General features: G+C 36.6%; 2 protein-coding genes across 2 annotated transcripts in view; one reads left to right on the top strand and one right to left on the bottom strand.

Moving 5' to 3' along the window:
- LOC139132801 (neurofilament heavy polypeptide-like) overlaps positions 1–11,126 on the bottom strand; it is a 47,758-nt gene extending 36,632 nt beyond the window's left edge. The window contains exon 1 of the mRNA XM_070699061.1: positions 10,842–11,126. Coding sequence (XP_070555162.1) covers positions 10,842–11,003 — 162 coding nt within the window. The 5' untranslated portion in view covers positions 11,004–11,126. The remainder of the gene's footprint in view (positions 1–10,841) is intronic.
- Positions 11,127–18,144: 7,018 nt separating this feature from the next.
- LOC139132800 (uncharacterized) lies at positions 18,145–22,242 on the top strand. The gene is made up of 3 exons (XM_070699060.1): positions 18,145–18,882; positions 20,272–20,558; positions 21,202–22,242. Exons 1-3 carry the CDS (start codon positions 18,531–18,533, stop codon positions 21,520–21,522), a joined length of 960 nt encoding a protein of 319 aa, XP_070555161.1. The 5' UTR covers positions 18,145–18,530; the 3' UTR covers positions 21,523–22,242.
- Positions 22,243–22,655: the final 413 nt, after the last annotated feature.

Below are 22,655 nucleotides of genomic sequence, written 5' to 3'. Positions count from 1 at the left end.
TACTTAATACTAAAGATGTCACTTTTGATGCACAAAGTACGGTAGAACAAGATTTTTAGGCAGTTTCTGTATCATCCCTGTCAACAAGTTTGCCTAATTCTAATTTTACATTAAAATTGGTGTGACCTCACTGGCTTCCGAAATAGAATAATAAAATTTGTAACAAAACTTATTTATTGTTATTTGTTATGTCACCTACCAAATTTTGATGAGTTGATCAAAAAGTTTACAAAATTGGTTATTATCCATTTTGTATTTCTGAAAACCCAGAAGTTTTCAATTTTTCGTATAAAATAGTTTATTTTGAATTTTCCATCTGATGAATAAAATCATTCCCGATAAAAACACTCCGGTACTATAATATTACTGCTGTACTGGTTTTATCATAAATCATTCAGTTGGTATTATTTATTAACCTGTTTAAAATTTATTTATTTATTACTCTGTACAAAATATTCCATCTCTGACACCAGAACCTGACTGTTTGCACACTGAATAAAATTTATGGGCATATCAATAAAAATCATACATTTATCTATATGATACATTTGATATCATACATTTCTTCTTCAGAATGTTTTTTGAATATTACCCACTAAAAACAAAGATTAGTGCAAAGAAAGTTGCAAGAATTCACAAAGTTGACAAAAAATAATGTCCTGTTGAACTGGATGAAAGAAAAGACAATGCTAGCTCATTCATCTTCTAGACCACCCCTAGAAAATCACATGGCACCACCCCTACAAAATCAAATGGTACCACCCCTACAAAATCAAATGGTACCACCCCTACAAAATCAAATGGTCTACCTTTGTACAATTTACCACTTGAATATACAAATATCACAGTCATAAGATTCTTTATGCTATTTTATTCAATGTACATTATGGGGCAGAGAAAAATTTGCTATTTTCAAGGGCTTATAATCATACCAATGATTATTTAGGGGATTTGGGGTTAAAGTTTTAATTTATAATTTAGATTGCAGTTTGCACAATAGTATTCCATGGTCAGGTTGAACCTTAATACAAACTACATGTACTGGAGATGACAGATTGAAAACTATGCTGTCAGGCCATACATGTATATGAACACAAAGTCAAGGTAAGATGGTTTCACTGTCAATGCCATGGGCAAATCTAATTCAATCACACTAGGAGCCATAATCCTACAATCATCATACACCCCTTCCATTATCTTTCAAATTTTTAACCATAAATTCCTCTGTTGTCATGTATAAGTGTAACATTTCCCTAGCAACAGTAAATACAGACAAATGTTCCATACTATAAACTACACTTGTCGAACAGTTATTGTGTCCTTTTGTTAATATGGTACTTGTAATTGTTTATCAATGGTCGTCCAAAGAGAACTTTTGAGAGAAAGTGTGACAAATTTGTTTGTACAAAATACAGCATGACACATGCAGTATACATATGAATGCTATGTGCTATTTAAACTTACATTGAACAATGAGGTTTGTCACATTAGATGTCACGGTAAAAATTACATAAAATATCATATTGTGACTATATGACAATTCAAGTAAAATTAAGTTTCATCAAAATTATCTGTAGTATTGCAGGTTTGTGTGCAAATAGAATAAACTTTGAATTACACTTATTCCTGAAGTTTCTTTCCAAAAAGAATTTTTTTATTATCTTCAATATATTTCATTTTCATCAGCTTTGATTTTGGTGTTGATGATGCCTTTCCCCGTCAAGTCATCTGAGGGCCACATGTCGTTACCATGGCCACCATGAACCCTATTGCTCTGTCACATGCTGGGATATAGCACTGTTCGGTTACAGGTTTGTTACTTAATATAACAGTCCGCACGCAACATCAGACACTGCTGCTTGAAATGCGGAGAAATTTTATCAATGTCGCATGCGTGGCTGTTTTTTGCAGCTTGTAATCTGAGTCTTGAATATGTCTTTTAGTATTCATTGCTACAGACTGTAGTACACTAGCAGTCACCTACTAAGATGTATTTTCGTCATTCTTGCATATGTAATTTTCAAAAGCGTAATCTAAAAATGCAGACTAATATTTATTTTTGCATATTAATGAGAGAACACTGACGTCAATTGTGAACAAACCTATTTACCAGTACCTGTACATGCATATCTGTTATCACTTTAATAGGCCATAAACATGTATTTGCCAAATATTTCTGTGACATTTTGCATTTTTGGTCAACTGGGGTCCCCCTTGAATTCATGAAAATATTAGCTTGCCACTAGATGCCTGACAAAAGTTGCTAATGCATGAAGGTACATAAATATGGAACCTCCTACACAGTATGTACCATGTATACAAAGGACATGTATCTCGTTGCCCGACTTACTCTCATCCCATGGAATCTAACAGACCTGTTGATCAACAAAGACTGGTGCATTTTATTGATTATCTGCAAGATTTGAACTGCTGGTTAGATATTACAAAGGTATCCCAACACAGTCTCTGCATGAACCTTTAATACATTTATGAAGACGTTGGTAGCCATGAACAATGGTATAAACTGTGTTTGTTGATTGTCAAAATAGTCTAAGGGAGTGATCAAGCATGCCGTAGATATGATCACTGGCCAATTGAAGGAGATATCAGTTACACAGAAACAATAACATTTACCATGGTGTTATTTGATCTCTGGCAGCAAAGAGTTGCTAATATTAGACACTGAAAGAAGTATTTGACCTTAGATCATGGGGTCAACTCAAAGTGTTCTGTGCCAAGATTTTTGAAATTGTTCCTGTCTCAGATTGAAAAACAATGCTTTTCAATACATTTCACCAGTTCTTTCAGCATAAACATGATGCTATCTACTGGATTCATTCATACTAACTCAAAAATACTGGCCTACTTAATACTTTCAGGACATAATAAGTTGATAAAAATTGAAACCGTTGTGGAGTAGTAGTGGTTTGAAATTTCCAACACTAACCAAGTTACCCTTAAATCATGTTTTTACACAGCATTTTGTTTCTCCCAATGCAATACAATGCTGCCTACTGTCACAGGAATCATATCAAGGAAACTGCCAGTCCTGGGTGACCGTCTCATGATTGTGTTGTCAATAAACTCTCACATACATCTGTAAATCATAATAGCTTGTACCAAGACATACAACAGTCCCTCCATCATGGTGGAGGGACAATGAACACACTAATATCTCTGTTTCTTACTGAATCATTGCAAATGATATCCTGGTAACACTGTTACCATGGAGACAGATCTCTAATCACCAACAGAGCAAACTAATTTTCCTGAGGTGTACCTGATGGAAGTAGAGCCTTGCAGTATGATGAAACTCTAAATTTAGCAACAACTTGAAAGGATTCTGAGTACAGAACTTCACTACTCACTGGAGTACTTATAGAAAACCAGCTTCAAAGAAATTGCTCTGCACTGATCACATCAAAATAAGCTGGTTTTCACTGTACTTACATGAATTTGAACTTGCATCAACAATGGAACATTTTCCACATTTTCTTTTAAATGCATAGTTACAGAAACCTGATACCACTACATACAGGTTTTGACATTGTCATTGATATAACAAGAGTTGTAAAGGAATCATTTATCTCCAACACACAAACACCATTACACATCATTCATTGGATGATTTCAGGTCACTGCCCAATCACAGACAAGGATTACTCCAAGAGTAAAACAGAAGCGTAAGTTTGAAGTTGGCAATGACATTCACTGAAATATTCAGTTATCCACACATAATGTATCCTATCCACAATGTAAAAAACTAGATGTACATGTACAAATCCATAAAATCTATGTCATAAATTATTTGTTATCATAACATCAAGACAAATATGGCTGAACTATCAGCCCTTGGACCATTCCCACGGGAACAACACAAATGACGATAAGAAGACATGTTTTATCATAAACCATTTCACAACAGTGAAAACTTACAGACTTATTTGAAGTATTACATAGAAATAATATAAAACATTGAGGTTTCTTGTCTTCATCATGCAACATTTATTTAAAATGTGTCTGGGTCAATTTTTGGTGTTTCCATGGGGATGTTAGTGTTTACAAGGAACTGTAATGTCATACTAGTGGGGGGACCAAATCATCATATTATACAAATTTGACTATTATGAAAGGCAGGAAGTATTTAAGCATCTGAGGCAAACATAAAACAGGTCATGGAAGGTAAAATACAGACCTTTAAGTGTAGTCTGATAGCAAAGCACTTTACGCTTACATATATGATATACCTAGGTTCATGTATTCAAGTACCAGGGCATTTATAAAATATACATGGTTCTGGGTCACAATTCATGCTTGCATTATTTACAACGGAAGTCCTGAAGAATGAACAGATCATTAATATTTATTCATGGTAAGTTTAAGAAACACTCAAAACTTAATTTATAGATTACAATATCTGTAAAATTATAATTAATGTTTGACCATTACCAATGACAGAAACTGCCTGCATCTCGTCATACACACTCTGTGCATCGTCTACAATAGCAAGCAGTCTCAACAACCTTCACGCTGAAAAATCCTTCAACAATGGCTTTACCAAGACTTTAGTGAACATTATTCTATTCCCATTAAACATCTGGAATTACGGTAAAAATACTTATATTCAAACATCAAACATCAAACATAAACGTTCTCATGAAATTTATATGGGAATAAGCAGTCTGGTGATCAGTTTCCAGTAGTACTCCGGCTTTTTTCCATCAATATAGTTTCTGTAACAGTAGTTTTGAATAATGGCATGTTGGACACACTGATCAAGCTACTAGTTTCAAATAAGTTAAAGCACACTTAAAAGCGATGGTACCAGCATGCAGGTTATACTTCTATGTCATCAGAATTAGAATAGGTGAGTCATACATTTTAATGTGATGTTTTGAATTCATCAGTTTGTAAATTATGGCACTACTGTAACTCATATATGCCTCTACGTTTGGGGCTGCCTTTACCTGTCTTGTAAGGCCGTCTGGCACTGGTTCATTAATTCTTTCATTATCAAACCGATCTCTGAATTTTCAACATATGCACAAAACCTGTAACAGATGGAATAATATCACCTCTGTTGTACGCCTGCATGAAGAACTCTAACTTACATTACATCCCATAAAATTGGTCTCAGGATTGCACAAATTCACCATATTGGTCCTACGTAACCTTCTTTTTTTAAAATTTCGGGTACAATAACCAGAAAACAACATCTTCACATCTTTCCCATCAGTGTAATATCATGTAAGATGTGATATTACCATGACAACATGCATAGACCCTTAGCTACGGTACCTAAGAAAATATTCTACCTGATTTATTATGACTTGTTTAGGGGGTCAGACTTGATTTCATGCAGCAAACATTGCATAACTTGGCTCTGTACACCACTTAGAACACTCATCATACATCCACTGTATCATATGGTATGCTGATTTGTTATGGAGAACACGTTTTTTGTCTCAGTGCACAATTCTTCACCATTTTGGGGGAGAGCTGATAGGTAACAGGCAGCATTCATAACATTGTACAATGATGATATTAACTTTAACTTGATGTTAAAAATGTCACCCTAACAAACTTTCTTTGTTAACAATATTGATTAAAATCCAGAGAACTGGACTTAATTTGTATTGATATTAAAGAGAAATATTTCATTCTTTTCTTACACATTTTTATGATAAAAAATAAAAAACTTCTTCATGCCACAAACCACTAGACAGACATATAGTAAAACTGGAGGACAAACGACATTCAACACATTGTGTATCAGTGTTTTACTGTACTTGAAGAATTTCTGTCACTCTTAGAGAATTCTGAACTGTGTGTCTGACATGTGTCTTACACAGTTTGTCATATATAAGACATTTCCATTGAAAAATACAGACACAGGCTACAACAATGCTTCCTATTTTCTAAAATAAAGGCAATAAAAATGTTTAAGCAATAAAAACTATGGATGGTGGCTGTTTGAGTTTCATCAAAGTTGACAGACAAATCCCAGCCATCACTTTTAAGACTTTATCATCCTCTATCTCAGACAGATACTTCTAAGTTTCACAGTAATGTAACAACGGAAAGTTCATCTGGTTTTTGATACAGTGTTTGCCAATACTAAAATACCATTTACACAAGCATAGCAGAACTAAGTTCATTTTCACGCGTCTTCTTTCCTTTTTTTCTCACAGCTTGCAACCATTGACGGATATTATTTACTGATTTTCAGTACTTGAGAAAAGTACATGTAATTTCTGTTGTTACTCATTTAAAGGGGCAGTCCTAAATCCCTGGTTCTCCCATTAGTGTTTGTTGATATTGACTGTTTGGTTGCGCTAGTCCTTAGTTCTCCTTTGAAAATGATGTACGATTAGTAAATTTGCTCAGACAAAACTGATAAAAACCTGCTCCTTTACCTCTGTTGTACCACACAGACTGTGATTCTCAGTATTTGCATTTGACTAGGTTTGTTCACGTTGATGAGCTAAGCAAACAAACTGACCATGGTATGGAAGCCAGAGTACATGTGTACCTAGTGTTGTTTAGAAAGAGACACCACTCTGAATACTGCACACTGCCTTGTTGCATTGTGTCAACCGATTCAAGAGTTACATTCCTTTCATTTCAATGCTATGACCACGTACAACACTAATGCACACACAAATGAATTCACACACAAAATAATTACAACTACCACCACTGTTAATCTACTATTGCATAAATGCTGCACAATGATGTTCATTGACTTTACCCCTTTTCCTGCCAGACAGTAATAACTGTATCACTTCCCCAACAGCCAAGTCAGTAAAAAGCAGTATTGAGCCAAAAAATGACGTATTTTCACCCACTTGGCTTGGTATGTTATAGCATCTTTTGTCAAAAAAAAACAACTTTACAGTATCTATGTTTTCAACAGCCTTCAAATGTACAGTATTATGTTAAAATACATCATATGGAATACGTTGTGTTTCATTAATTTTAACCATCTTGACCTGGTGGTGAAATATGGACTTGGCAGGAAAAGGGTTAAAACAGTTAACAAACATAGGGCCAAAGTCCCTGAAGCTACTATAGACATGGATACAAAATTAAGTATTTCCTGACTGTATGAAATTATCTCACTAAGGTCATCCTAGGGACATGTAAACCAAATATTAAAGCTGTCTGACCAGCGGTTTTAAAAAAACAAGCGACTCAACAGTTGACAGAGCTCTGCTGTGTTATGTAGAGAATAACCTTTTGTGACACATGTATTGATGAAGAAGGTGGATATCTTTGATAGCTCATTTCAGGATGGCTTGACCAAAAATGGAAAAAAATTCCGTCAAAATACAGATTTGCATATTTCATCAGACTATATTAGTCTATAATAGTAATTAAGTTCTGTTGAATAAGTTGAGACTGTACGTACTCAGAGAAAGCACACTGAAGAGACAAATATTTAAAACTTAAGAAGTTCAAGGTCATCAAAAGCATTATAAGGAATCATGTTACACTTTCATTGCACTGTTTACACAGATTGCATAATTGCTATAAATAGCACATGAGGAATCTTATAGTCCAGCTTTACCATAAAAACCCTATCACTTTGACCACTCTATTTTTTTCCTCAAAAAGTAATCTTATTTTATCCTTACCAAGTCAACCATAAATGGAAATTAGAACTTTCTCTAGCTCTATTTATTTGACCACCCTATCATGACAAACTATTATGAGCAATTTCTTTTAGATAACATAAATGGTGGTTCAGAATATATCAAAGTTGGGATTCAGGAAAGTTGCCTTTACATGTTTTAATCCTCAATTCACTATGAACTGTCAAAAAAAGTTGAACTTTCTGATAATTCCACACTAAAATTATTTTGGCTTTGATGATTTCCTAATTAATTCAATTATTTAAAATCATATTAATTATTTTTTTTCTGGGTGAATTGATAGGGTTTATACAGTACAAGAATTAAATTTGTAAGTCAAACTTTGACCAAAAATGACAAAAAAATTCCTTAAAAATACACATTTGCATATTTCATCACAATTTGAACAAATCTACGTTGAGTTATCCCTACGGAGCTGTGTACCAAATAACAAAGCTCTCTGACCAGCGGTTATGAAGAAGAAGATTTTTTACCAAAAATACCTTTTTTGGCATTAATTTGCCTATTTTCAACAATATCAAAAAATTAAAAAAAATAGTTTCTCAAAATCATATTTGACATCTACACAACAAATATCAAATCAGTAAGTACTGCGGTTCTCAAGATATTTGAGTGGACGGACGCCTCACAAACGGACATACATACATACATACATACAGACTGATGACGGACGCCGGACGGATACCCATCCCAATAGCTTCTTTCTATAGACTATAGTCTATAGTAGCTAAAAAACAATAAATTGTGGCGGATGTCATTTACATAGTCGCCATTATGGACTTTGCTCACCCAGAACATATGCATAATTCAATGGAAGCATGATGTCATAAAGAACAATTTATTACGTCTTAGTGCTGACAAGTGCTCTAGGGTGCATGCTTAAACTGTCCCTACTTCTTACATATAAACTGTATTGTCTTTTCAGTTATTGGCTGAATGTTTAATTCATTTTATATACAATCATATCTGCTTTAGTAGAATTCCCTCTACTTTTGCCAAAAATTTAAAAGCTTGACGATCATGTCTAAAAATTCTGCCCATTATCGATTTGATTGTGAGTATTGTAAGGCCTGACTTATGAGCATTGTGTGACAAACAGGACACAGGATAATCATATTACTTTGAAAGGTAGAAAATCCAGAAAATGATATGTATTAGTCAAAGACATTTACATGATTGGATTACATCACAGATAGTGTTCATGCTAATTACAGATAGTGTTCATGCTAATTACAGATAAGAATGCCATGCCAGTGCTTCGAGGAAACTCAAAACCGCTTGTTGCTAACTCTAGTGTTAGTAAACATGTGTATCTGTCCCCGTTCTATTTTTAGAAATAATGGCCAACCATTAGGCATTATTTCAAAATGCCAAATAGGGATATATACAGTTTTAAATCTTTATGGGAGATTTTTTCAATAGAACTATATCTAAGTGCCTACAAAGTATACTTTGGACATTTCTCTAAGACAATTATCAATGAATTAAACCAACTGTAGCATTACATTACTGAAATGTGATGTGTTCATGATAAGTTTAATCAGCAACTGGTTAAAATCCTTTTTTTTTCAACATGCACAAAATGAATTTCAATATTTCGCATAAAAACACTATATTAAAAGAGTGGGATATAACTGCCTGCCAATGAATGTAGTAGGGAAATATTCTGGACAGGTGAAATTTTTCCTTTTAATCTGCCAAATGGGCAGGTAGAAATAATTTGCAGTTTTTGGTTTGCTGATGTCAAAAGTGAAGTAATTAAGGTGTGCAATATGGAAGACTCTGAACCAGAAATATGATTCTTTCCAATATTTGGTTATGGTTTCCTAAATTGTAGGGTTTTTTTCAAATATGTACTTGCCATTTGGCTGCACAATTTCTGACCCAATGAAATGCACACAGTAACCATGACAAAATGTAATCATCGCTTAAACAGCCAATCAGTATAATGCTGCAACATCAACTTTGCTCATGAATTGCAATTAGAAAGTGACAGAAAAACAGACACAACAAACAGACCTTAAAATTACAAATTTATCTCATGACGAAAAAGGATTTATAAATAGCTATTAAAATGAAAATATATGGAAAGTGATTCTCCTATAACCATCTTTTACAAAAATGTTACACTGAGTTGTTTGAGGTATTTTCATACCATTTTTTCACTGCAACAGTAATATTTAATAAATGGTAAGGAGTGATGGAAACGGTTTTCAAAAACGGGATTCAGAATTGTGATTTTACTAAAAATACATTCACTTTGTACTATTGTGTTCAAGTCACGTTGCTTCTGGCAAACGGAAACAGCTGGGACGATATCTGTCAAGGAAAAGCCACCATATGGACTGATGAAATGATTTTTACATCTAGTTTTCAACGCAAAAATTTTCACTGAATGTAGGGTCCATCTGTTCCATCTAACAAGGAACCACCGAAAGTTCAAGGGTTGTCGTGTACATGTGCGATCTTGCCATGACCTCATTTTCGGGTGACTATTTACTTTATATCCCCCACTTGGGTTCATGCTGTATGCAAAATTTATTTAGCGACCGACTTCAGGAAAGACTCCAGAGATAAAATTTTATAGGAGCCAATAAAATGCACAAACCACACGGCGTTATCTGCACGCGATGATTGCAAGTTAGAGCTGTTTTAGTATTCATCGATCGCACAACACCATTGGAAGAAAAATTGGGCAACCTGTGGAATGGAAGACAGACAACGCTGCCAGCAGCTGCATGTCACATGTTCGCTGGCGGTGACAGGGTCGAAGACGTGTACTGTTTCCTACGCCACCAAAAACAAAGCGTAGATGCAAATTGGTTTGATTGGGATGGATTTATGTTTCACGACATGGTGGTTTGCCTACGTTAATTTGCAAAGGGGCGTTTCAACCGCAAAGAAAATCGATGCAAATTTACATTCAACACCACTGATCTGCAAAGGACAGACATGAATGAATGAATACTGTATCACACGATTGACTGCAATCAGCTGTTTGATTGCTTACGTGGACGTGGACACAGACACGAGGAAATCATCAAATTGAACAGAAAACTGACAATAACTGCTTGCGATTTCCACACATATCGGAAGAATACTGTATTATTTAGTTGTCGACGGCAAAAATTCGACAATAGACACTAAAGTGTCGGTGAATGCATACAAAATCTGTTAGATACTCACACGAGCGCGGCGCCTCCTGCTTTTCTTGTCATCACTGTCGAAGTCAAACGACGGGGGAGGGCTAGTCGACTTGAAACCAAAGACGAAAACAAGACCAACCAGTACGATAACACTCACCACTGGCAGTGAAAACTGCAGCGTGGCGATTTCTTTTGTCTCCATATGGAAGAAGAAATTCTGCAGATGTGGTTTGAATGCGGAAATCTTCAGAGAGGAACGACACTTGAGTCTAGTTGCATACACGTACCACAGTAGTTAGTTGCAATATGGAAGCAACACTGGTGACGTCACTACCTAATTAGTTATTAACTGATGTGTGCGTCACCGGACTGACCGCACATATACGGACACAAAAAAAACCATCGCGTCATGAAAAACGACCAAAGGTTTCACAAAATTTCCGCCAAAAGTAACAAAAATAACATTTATCAAGGAAATTAAAAACCACAACAAATGTGCTCAAGTCACGAGCGTGAAAAAAAACTTGCACAGCTCCGCTAGAGGGCAGTCTATTAAGTCTACTTGAATTAGGTAGGCAGTTTTGTACATGAAAACTTCACAACATATACGACTGAGAAACCGAAAGTAAAAAAATCGTGTCCGCGTCTTTCTCCTATTTATGATAAGGCTTACAGCAATAACTAACGTGATTCGCCCGAAAGAGAAAGGTGCGATTCAACATACATGTATTCAAGCTGTCAATACGGTGATTTAACTCTAACTTTGCTGGCTGTTAATCGCTTGTGTCATCTTCGAATTATTCACTTCCTCCTCTGTTCGCAATTTTTCTTACGGTAACAATGTGTTATTTTTTCTCTCTTATTAATTCATTAGAAATTCCTCCAATCGGATAATTTGGTAGAAATTTGGTTCATTCCCACCGTAAAAATTACCATTCTCACAGTGCTTGGTGAGAATTTCCATTCTCACCGGTGCACCGGTGAGAATCTATTATCTCACCAAGGAGTGTATTTCTCACTGCTCACCGGTGAGAAAATTAAAAATTCTCAACGGTAGCAGTGAGAATGACAAGAGATTCTCACCAATTTCGAGAAAGCGTCACTTTCTCGCTCCAGTCCCGCAATTTTTTCCTATAGTGTCTAGGCAGTCCATCAAAGGCTTGTCTCGCCGGAATTGTGCCGGCGCAGGAGCAGTGGAAATAACGGTTTTCTGGCATGGGTTTTGGATTGAGCAAGGCGAGCCTCTAAGTGGAACTAGAGGTTAAATTTAGATCTGATATTTGTTTAAAAGTTCCGTTCTAGCCACTGCACACATTACTGTTGATTTCTAACTCAAGAAATTAAACTTATCCTGGGATTGTGGCTTGGAATAATCTCAATCAATTCTCTGCTCATTTTCCATGTTCCATTGATGCAACTCTTTGACATGACATCATAATTTGCTGTTCTTTTTAGTATCATGTTGAGTGCATTGTGTCTTGTCATGTGTTATCGTACGATATTGGGCTTATCCTGAGCTATTTTGCCTTTACATTTGAATGCGGGACATGTGACAATTCAGAAATATGTACACATTCTTGTGTTGCAGCTCTCTTTAGACAAAAATTTAAGTAAAAAAAGTGACACTAGTATCGTTTCGAGGAGACTTTTGCAAGGCAGGCGATGCAATGCTTTGTTGCAATGTCTAAGTATAAATCTCCCTAAGAAAGAAGAGTGGGTGGCTTACGTCATACTAATTGAAATATCTCTTTACTTCCCTTTGCCTTAGGAACACCGAATACTTTTTTTCATAGATTTATGGTCATTTTCATGACCGGTCAACTCCTACTGCATGGGCGCCGGCCTTACATTCTGATATTTTTTCGGTCTCGTCCCGTGGTAGAACAGCATAGCGTAGTTTACGGTTCCAGGTTTGTTACTAAATAAAGCTGTACGCTATCGTCCGCTGGCACAGGTCCGTTACTTCCCGCTACTGATTTCGGGGCACATCCAGCTGCCCGGATTAGAGACCTGGGCAAGCGAAGATGCAATGTTGCATACGTGACTGATTTGCAGTTTGTACTCTGAGTCGTGAATATGTATTTTAGTATTCATTGTTACAATAGAAGTCGCCTGCTAAGATGTGTTTTCTTCGTTCTTGCATGCGTAATTTTCAAAAGCGTATTATAAATCTGAAAATGCGGACAAATTTTATTTAATACAATGACGTCAGCTGTGAGCAACCCTATTCAAAATGCAGTTTTTCCAAAAGAAATGCTTACGTGTGAAATACAAGCTACAAGAAAGTGAGCACTAACGGCAATTCAATGCAAACAGAATCCAAGGGCATGAAAAAGAAAAAGGGAGAAACTGTAAATGAACGGTAGCTGTGACTATACTTAGATGGGTTTGTTCTGGAAAACATGTACAACAATCTTCATCTTAACCTATGATGTTTTAATACAAAGTACCGGCCTTGCAAATTGCGTATGTGACCGTATTGATAATATGATGGCAGATGAATTCTAGCCAAGATAAAATTCAGTCTTGACATTAAACACAGCCTGTTTTGACATGTTGAACACCAGGCCTTTTGACCATGATTCATGGAGCAGAGCAAGTAAAAGTATTTCACAAACAAAAGAAAAACAATGGGAATATGCATAGAAGGGTAAGGCTATGATTGAGCTTTTCAGCAAATACGCATGATTTACTCAGGCAAGTAGAGAAAAGCAGGGAACCTGAGAGGAAAAATAATCCTAAATAATGTGGAAACTGCAAGAGAATTATAGTAACACATAAAGGTCAGAGATATACCTTGATGAGGATGGTGATGATAATGTAATCAATGAAATTTGCATATTTGTACGACGCCCTTCGAGTACACAGTACCACAGACAAATAGAAAGAGAGTCTTTCTTTTTGTCTGTGACAGTACACAGTAATCTGATGAAGCTGCAGCCGAAGTGATCATGTACATCCAAATTAGAACTGCGATATCTGACTTACAGATCGATTCCTGGTAGTCGGACGTGCAGGTTTCGGAGTTTTGGGGAATTATGTTATCCCACTATTAAAGTCTATACTAGTCTATCCGATTGTATGCTCTATACAACGCATTTGGTTTCCTCGACGTCTTTGATAGACAGAAATCCCGGTAGCTATCGAAAAGACATAACAGCTCGGCTTCCCCTATAGCTGAGGGGTCTATAGCTGTGGTGGCGGTGGTGGTGGTTGTCTGTCGAGACTTAAGCTTACGCCCACCACAGCGTGAAAAGTCTAAGTCGATAAAGTCATCGCACGTAAATATAGAAAACCAATCAGGAAACCATTACCCTAGCAATATAGACCTATAACTAACAAGAAAGCCTTCAGTAATTACAAGAGGGTACGTGGGCCGGATGAATGAGGGAAGGGTCACTTTTTAGAAAACTGTCCAAAGGGTAGGGTCAATTTTTATAAACTTTTCTTGGGGAGGGTCACTTTTAACAGAATATGATTTTACGGCCAAACCTTTGAATGTCCATTTGATATTTCCTGAAGAGGAAATTGCCGGCGAAATACGTATGTTGATTATATTCTTTTCAATATATACACATTATCGACAAGCTTCACAAGTAAAGAAAATGCAGTGGTATCCTACATAAACACCTTGAACAGTCAAAACTGATGAAAGACAAGAGGTAAAAACATATGAGACAGAAATTGACAAACAATTCAGACTACCATTTATAGTGAATCAAAATTTTGATGAAATTCGAAAAACCCAATTTTTGCACATAAATCCATTTGTAACCACTTTAGTCAAATCAAGTACATTAATATGAATAATCAAGCATAGACAAATACACAGATTTACCTAGTTTTGTATTGGAAAAAATTATTCATAGTTTCCTCATAGATTACCATGTATAGTAAATCAACATTTTCAATGAAATCCATAAATCCAATTTCTTGTACAAACATGCATGTTTCACTTCCCTGTTCAAGCAAAATACATTTACATATATTATCAAACACATATTAATGTACAGATATAGCTTGTTGTGTGGGGGATTGTCAATAGTTTGCTTATATAGTAGACTCCCATATATTGATATTTTTGGATGAAGCACTATATCATCCATATCTTTCAGCCTTGTAGTTGCGCAAAGTATGGTGACCCTACGGCAAATGCATGACCCTTCAAAAATGCTTGCGTGATAGATTGCAACCCTCCCTCCCAAAATTCCAGTCCCCTGTAATTTCTGTCCGTAACTTACATAACAATTAAACTTATTGTTATGTAAATTGGCTGATACTGTTTCAGTTTTTCCTGGGGAGAATACCGCAGTGATTTGAGAGCGTCAAGTTTTAGAATGCCAGACAAGGGGGAGGGTCACATTTTAGACACAGGAATAGGTGGAGGGTCACATTTTACAGTACAGGTGCATGCGCACGGAATATATATATATATATATATATATATATATATATATATATATATATATATATATATATATATATATATATATATATATATATATATATATTCTGTATTTATCCATCAAAGACGACACGATCGTGACATGTTTTTTGTCTGTGTTTATTTGTATGCGAATGTACGTATGTTCGATGCTTGAGGGTACTTTATATGGGGGCAAAAAAACCCACCATGGTTTACAGAAGGTATATAAGCGAACAACATAGTGACGTATTATCTATAATTTACCCGGCAGCAACTCATTAATTCTTTCGGACATAATATATTATGGGATGCTCCAGAGTCTACGGTTCGGACAAATGATTACGTCTACACAGCAGCTTGAATGTGCCGGGGAGTCTCCGATGCAGCATATTGTTCTTGGTTATTTTGAAAATTTCTGAAGAGGTCCTTCCCTCATTCGCAAATTCAAATGTAAGATCACCGAGTGTCCGTAGGCAAAAAAAAATATTACCGGATTCTGGATATCTGAAAATCGAGCACCATAAATATCCTGGCTTTAAATCATTGTTTGCAGTATTTATTTTGACAAATTTGATTCCCTAAAGTATACGTTAAAGTTGCTTCAGCTGACTTTATCCTGCTACTAAAGGGTAACAATTTAAGTGCCTATCAGTGGTGCCGTGAATTGACTTAGTAATTGTCCTACCATCAGTATGTCACATTTACACGATATCGATCCCGACCAAACTTACCAGAATAATATCAGCAAAGCTCATGCCTAAATGGTAGCATGGCGAATGAAACAAAGTAGAAAGACGATAAAGGTGGTTTTTCCGGAACTTTAAAGAATTATCGAATCACGTGCACAAAGCAAAAATTCAAAAATCTTCAAGCCTTTCTCCAAGAAGTAAAATATGAACGTTCACTTAGAAGCAACTTCGTCTGAAGAATATAAAACGACTCTTTAGCGTTCTGCATGGCGGGAAATTGTTTTAAAAAGGGTGAAACATTTCGGATCGTAGTCCCTACTTGAATGCTCTATGTAGACAACTGACTTATTACCCATAGGGCAGATGGACGATCGTGATTAACTTGACCTCATCAATATCTACAATTCAAAACGTGCACCTTAACGTTATTTCACTATCCCCCCTCCCCCCCCTCTCTCTCTCTCTCTCTCTCTCTCTCTCTCTCTCTCTCTCTCTCTCTCTCTCTCTCTCTCTCTCTCTCTCTCTCTCTCTTACAGGCACATCGCACGTTTATTTGATATATGGTGATCATTTTTAATTGTTAGATTTCTGGATAAGATTATCTCTGTAGGCAAACTTACGCTCTGCACGTGATTATCGGCTAGAACGCAGCTCACGATGTGCAATTAATATACATAAGTGCAGTATGACATCCTTGTCAACAATGTGTATGTTGTTTACAAAGACTACTTCCCTTTGAAAGCAAAATGATGAAGTTAGCGACTTGAAAAGCATATCCCCATTAACTGTAACTTATTTGCAGAGGATGTGCATTGTCATTTTAACATCTGTTGGTATTGTTACTTTCTGTGTTTCGCATTGGCCTAATATTGTTCAGTTTATATTAAAATATCACCCCATTTATTATATCATAATCATATCGTTGATCATAATCATAACGACAAACGCCACTGAGACCACTCACTGTCACTAAACCACTACCGCCCTTTTCCTGCCAAGTCCATATTTCAGTCACCGTCAGGTCAAGATGGTTAAAATTAATGAAACACAACATATTCCATATGGTGTATTTTAACATAATACTGTACATTTGCAAGCTGTTGAAAACATAAATACTGTAAACTTGATTTTTTTGGACTAAAGAAGCTATAACAGACCAAGCCAAGTGGGTGAAGATACGTCATGTTTTGGCTCAATACCGCTTTTTACTGACTTGGCTGATGGGGAAGTGATACTGTCTGGCAGGAAAAGGGTTAACATTGCAATCAGCATGATCAGCACTGACAATTAAACCAACCCATGTCTTCGATTCTCTGGCTCTTGCCTACTTTTTAGCGTGAAATTCGTGAAGATTTATACCAAAACTTTGACCTTTGTATGCTTCTACACGGGCTCTCAATATTGTCATTTTAGACGTTTACGGGGGACGGGGTGTCCATCCAAGTGCGCTAAAATCGTGAATATTTAATATCGGCAGATATTGAAATGAGTTGCATTAACAGTCGATGATGAGATCTCAAGGAAGAGGAAAACTGCATACCATGAGTTCATCAGAGGCAGTAAAAAAGCCATTCGTGCAAATAAAAAGCTATTCGTGATGATTTTGCGGTTAAAACTCGGCATTTTACCAGATCAGCGGACGGGCAACTTTTCATTATCTTGCACGGCAGGCAAGGAATATGATCCTGGTGATGAGGGCCGGGTCGCGGGGAAAGCAAAGACAAAGTGATAGCGAGTGCGGAGAGGGCAGCCGACAGCGGTCAGCAGCGGGTAGATTCTCGTTGGGAAGCAGGGAGTTCTGTTATGGGGAGTGAAAGAAACTAACATTTTTGAGATCGTAGTTTAGTTTTGGAGAGGAGAACTCAGCGCAGACATTTACAGCTATTCTAATTTAATTTGTAAGACATACAATCCTATACCATAAGTATAGAACTCCCGCTAACTGGTTACTCCTCCGCCTATAATGGTTTGAATAATAGTAGTGCGCGGTAAGCAGGTGAGTAAGGTGTACAGTGTGTCCAGTATACAGTGGGCAGGGCAGGTGTATGGCATGGTTATTCAAAGTTTGTCGAAGATGGCGCTTTCGGATACGCTCGGAATACTCCGTATCTCCTCGGGTTTTAGTTTACGAGATTGTGGTTACGTGTCATGACAACGGGATTGTTGTATGCAAATTGTTTACGTAGTTACGGCACCTAGCCAATCACTGCAGGGTTTGCATGATACATAGCTCTGACGCCGGCCCAGTCATTCCATTGCATTGTAGTGCAGCTGTTCAACTCCTCTGCCAACAATCAATCTTGTTCCACCGTTTTTTGAACGAGAGGAAGACACCTGTACCGATTTCGCTGTAAATTCGGTCCAGTGGGTACTTTACTCTTCTTCTATTCCGCCAAAGTACATCTCAAGTTTCTCACCCACCACAGTACATTTTACAGCCATTTCTTCCCGGATCCGGACTGTGCTAAAGGAAGGATCGCACCAACGAAGGAGGCTGCTGCAACTTGTGTGTACATACTGTACTGACCAGTTGACTGAATCCTATATACGGGGAAACTTCGGTTCACCATACGCCCAACTTTTAGTATTCCGTCCACGCAGCTAATCAACTAAAATGGGTTGCAAGTCATCAAAAATTGCCATAGTCGACGAAAAAAATGAAGCATGGGTTAAGTCCATCGATCCGAAAGCCTCTAAACCGAGATCCGGTAAAAAACCTAAACGGAATGTATTTCTCGTTGAAGAATATAACGATGGTAATAAGGACAAAACTAAGAGATCGGGTTCGGAATCTTCACTTGAAAGCGACGTAGAAGGACAGACACGAATTGTAGGCTCTGCAACGAGTAAGGTGTCTTCCAGGACATATGACAGTGGTCTCGGCGAAGATTACGCCCATGTTATCACAGAAACTTCCGACCCAGCTCATCATAAGATCGCTGAAGACGGTAGACCTAGTACGCCAGGTAAATATCTGAACATTTATGATATACATATATTTAGTGGTATAATTCTTCAAGAGTTTTAATTGATTTGCTAATTTTGTGTAATTTTCGCACATATTTGAAATTGGTATGTCCCCGCACCTGAAAGCGGTAGACTGTGCGGCGCATTCGACATTGTGTCTTGACGCGCGTGACGTCAGACTGTTTTCAATGCCGTTCATATTTACTGTCGCTATGAAGACGAATAAAGACAGAGAAAAGGCCATGACCGAAGTGTCACACGGAAAGATCTGATGCTTTTGTTTCAACTTGTCGACAACTTCGGCACTTATTTATTGATGGGAGAATACACCGCATAAGACTTAAAACTTTGCAGCGGCTTTTCATTCGTGTGTCAGAGGTCACCATAATTGTTATTCGGGCAACGTTGCTATGTCTGCGTTGACCCCCATGGCGACTATAGTGCCGTTGCGGGATTAAACAAACGCGTCTATAAAGCACTCGCCTTCATATGTCAAAATGTAAAAATAATATTGTTGTTAAAGAGATGACCCGGTCCTTGTCTATGCAGCTGCAATGGAATATTGTAGTCCAAAGTAACGTAATTGCACATATACTTTCAGTACAACCTGTTGTTGTAACTTGTATTGTAATTGTATGGCCTCATTCTTGAATAAATTTGCCTCTTGTCTTGGGATCCAGTATGTTGATGGGGGCTCGAAGATAGGCCACCTCAACGTGTCAACACAAAGCTGGCTTTCACAGAGCATTGGGTAGATTAGAGTGTCTGAGGAGTCCGGTAATCCATGGGTTTTTGACATGGGAACAGTTAGGCATTTTCCAACAGAAAACATTGTGTTGCACTACCGATTCTGGTATGTTTACACAGGGATGTCAGAAAAAATCTCTTGTGCTCTGCCTCAAATGCACCGGTCCCAACTCCCCATGTATGTTTCAAACCTCACAAAACTGGTATGATGGTGTATGCTATGGGCCATCACCAAATTCGTGGTATTTTAGATACTATAGGTATATATTAAAAATGAACTGTTAAAAAATGGAACATTTAATCCTAGCAAAGTTCACCTGTCAGCCATGCACACTAAAATCAATAATTTCTTATCTTTGAAACAGTATGAGTAGCAGGTGTGTTTATATAATCATAGTTACATTACTGTTGCTACATCTACGGTCATGTGCAGCTCATGTTAAATTTGCAGATCACAGTCATGGAGAGACTTAATAATTCAGGGTAATTAATCTGTCAGGTTCAACTACTAAGAATAATTTTATAACAAGGACTGGCTCATCTAGGTCTCGGCAGAAATATAATATTACATTCACATAATCAAAGACAGGCGTGTAATTTATATTTCTAACACTTTATTATCAATTTTTTTCCCTGACTAGAATTTACGCTAACTGGTACACAAATACAAACAAGAAAACGTAGCGGTAAGACAAGAGACTCAGATGACATTTTACAAGAACTTCAACAGCAAGGATTACTATCATCAAGCCGTCCAAAGTCACGGGGTGGACTAGCTTTTGAAGTTTTGTTATCACCTGAGGGAAGTCTGGAACAGAAAAGACCTCCTCCAAGACTTGCAAAGCTTAAGAAGAGAAGCAAGAAGAAGAAACAATTGACAAAGGAGCAACTGGAAGCCAAATTGATTGCAGCTGAAGAAAGGAGAAAGGTAAGATAGCTTTACTATCTATTTTGAAATACAATCATAGGAGATCTGATAGTTTCATGCATGACCAGATCTATATGCCCAGTCCATAGCTTAGAGAACTCAAGGAGAAACCTGAACAGTATCATAAAATCTGTGACACCTAAAACTAATTAATGTTGGTATGGGAAGGATCCTCAAGAATTTGGACAAAACCTGCTGAATATGAGTTAGATACATTTATTCTGTGACAGTGCCCAACAACATTGATGATGTCTGACAATGTGATTTGAAAAGTAACAAGCCCTTTTGATGAGATCTGTTTTGAAATCACTAACTCTTTAAAATTAGTGTATGTTGGAATTAAAGCTAAAAGGATACATAATTTCTATGACGAACAGTCATAAAAAGTACTGTACATTTACCTGTTATATAATATAAAAATTTACTTGTAATTACTGAAGGCATCGTCTATGTCATTTGAATTTTGGCCCTACTTTCATATCAGAAATTTAACCTTCACATCGTACTTATAAGCATCAAGATTTTAATTATTTGATAATATCTGTGAGTTGAACTTCAATAATTTTTATCAATTTTATAATTTACAGTAGGTTATCTTATCCCACTGTCTTATCATTCTGTATATCTTGTTTTGGAATTTCAGGCTAAAGAGCAGGAAATGAAGGAAAAACTTGCAGCACAGATAAGCAGAGAGAAACAGATAGAAGCATTGGATGCATTCGCTGAGTCACAGAAAAGAGTAGCTGAACAATCACATGAGAAAGTTGACCGAGCAACGATAAATCGTGAAGCTAAGATGAAAGCACTGCAAGAAAAAGCACAGAAAAGGAAAGAACATGCTGAAAGAGTGAGACAGCTGAAATTGCAAAGACAAGCAGAGGCTGCAAAGTTAGAACAAGAACAGGGAACGAATGACTCTGGTGAAAACCAAACTGAACAAACAGAAACTGCAGTAGAATCGTAGATGACTGTGTATAAATGTACTCCACAGAATTATGCAAACTCACTTGTTTTTACAAATCAAGTTGATCATTTCATTATACTGATGAATTTTGAACTGAAATACTTGAAATGGTCTCGCATTCATAAATAGTTTGGTTTTTTTAAAAAGTTTACTGCATGTAGGTTTGTTTCTAAGGAGTGTAAGTTAGAATGACCATGTACATGGATGGTCTGTCTGATATTTACAAAGTATTCCAGCTAATAGTTGATAAGGATTTTCCAAAGTTCATGATGGGATACTAAACTTTGTAACAATCTTTCACAATGCAAATACTTTTGACAGTATTCTGCTCAAGGGAAACTGATTTTGAAATTGGTACATAGCCATATGAACAACTTTTCCAACGAACTCACCATCATCATAAAAATCTCCTGAAAATGCATTTTTTGGAGGTAAATCAGCCGGTCTAAGTAAAGTGTGTAATATATCTAGAGATAGTTTGTGTACTAAAACATGAAAAATATAAAAAAGATTATGCTGCCAAAGGAATTTTTTTCCTGTCCGATTCCATCCATAATTTGAACAAACATTGTACAGATTTGAAGGAAAACCTGTTATATGGGTTGTTTTTTAAGAAGAAATTCAGTGTTTTCATATATTTTTTTGATAATTCCTTGATGGAATACATCAAACAACTATCTGATATATATATTAAATGTGTGCTGGTTGAAAAAGGTAAAATGTTTGTGTTTGTCTGTTTCTATTTCCATACTGTTGACATGATATTAGTACCATTACTGGTAGCTGCATCAACAGACAGTTCTACTATGCGAGGGGTAGTAACTTACAGGATTAGGATGTGGTTGAGTAACTGAGTGTGATGCAGTGTATGCTAAAATCCATCATCGTCGTACACCACGCCATCTTCGGCGAGTCTTATCACCCAACGCCGAAAAGGCGTTTTTTTTATTTTTGCGTAGGTCAGCGGAGCAGAAATTATTGCTCTGGCCTGCGAGAATGAAATCCATTTGAAAAATGGTATTTAAGTTTTAGTGATTTCTGTTTACGGTAGTGTGAGAGATGAAAAATTTGGAATGATTTCATATCAGTTTCAACAGTACCATGAAAAAAACATCTGGTAGATTTGTCAAGTC

The sequence above is a fragment of the Ptychodera flava genome, chromosome 5, assembly GCF_041260155.1.
Source record: "Ptychodera flava strain L36383 chromosome 5, AS_Pfla_20210202, whole genome shotgun sequence".
NCBI classification, from domain to species: Eukaryota; Metazoa; Hemichordata; class Enteropneusta; family Ptychoderidae; genus Ptychodera; species Ptychodera flava.
This window is presented reverse-complemented; position numbering and strand designations above follow the sequence as displayed.

What these genes read in the sequence shown, in the direction of transcription:
- LOC139132800 (XM_070699060.1), top strand. Translation starts at nt 18,531, where the DNA reads ATGGGTTGCAAGTCATCAAAAATTGCCATAGTCGACGAAAAAAATGAA. An exon ending in CGGTAGACCTAGTACGCCAG is followed by an intron (nt 18,883 to 20,271) that starts GTAAATATCTGA and finishes TTCCCTGACTAG; the next exon opens with AATTTACGCTAACTGGTACA. An exon ending in CAGCTGAAGAAAGGAGAAAG is followed by an intron (nt 20,559 to 21,201) that starts GTAAGATAGCTT and finishes TTGGAATTTCAG; the next exon opens with GCTAAAGAGCAGGAAATGAA.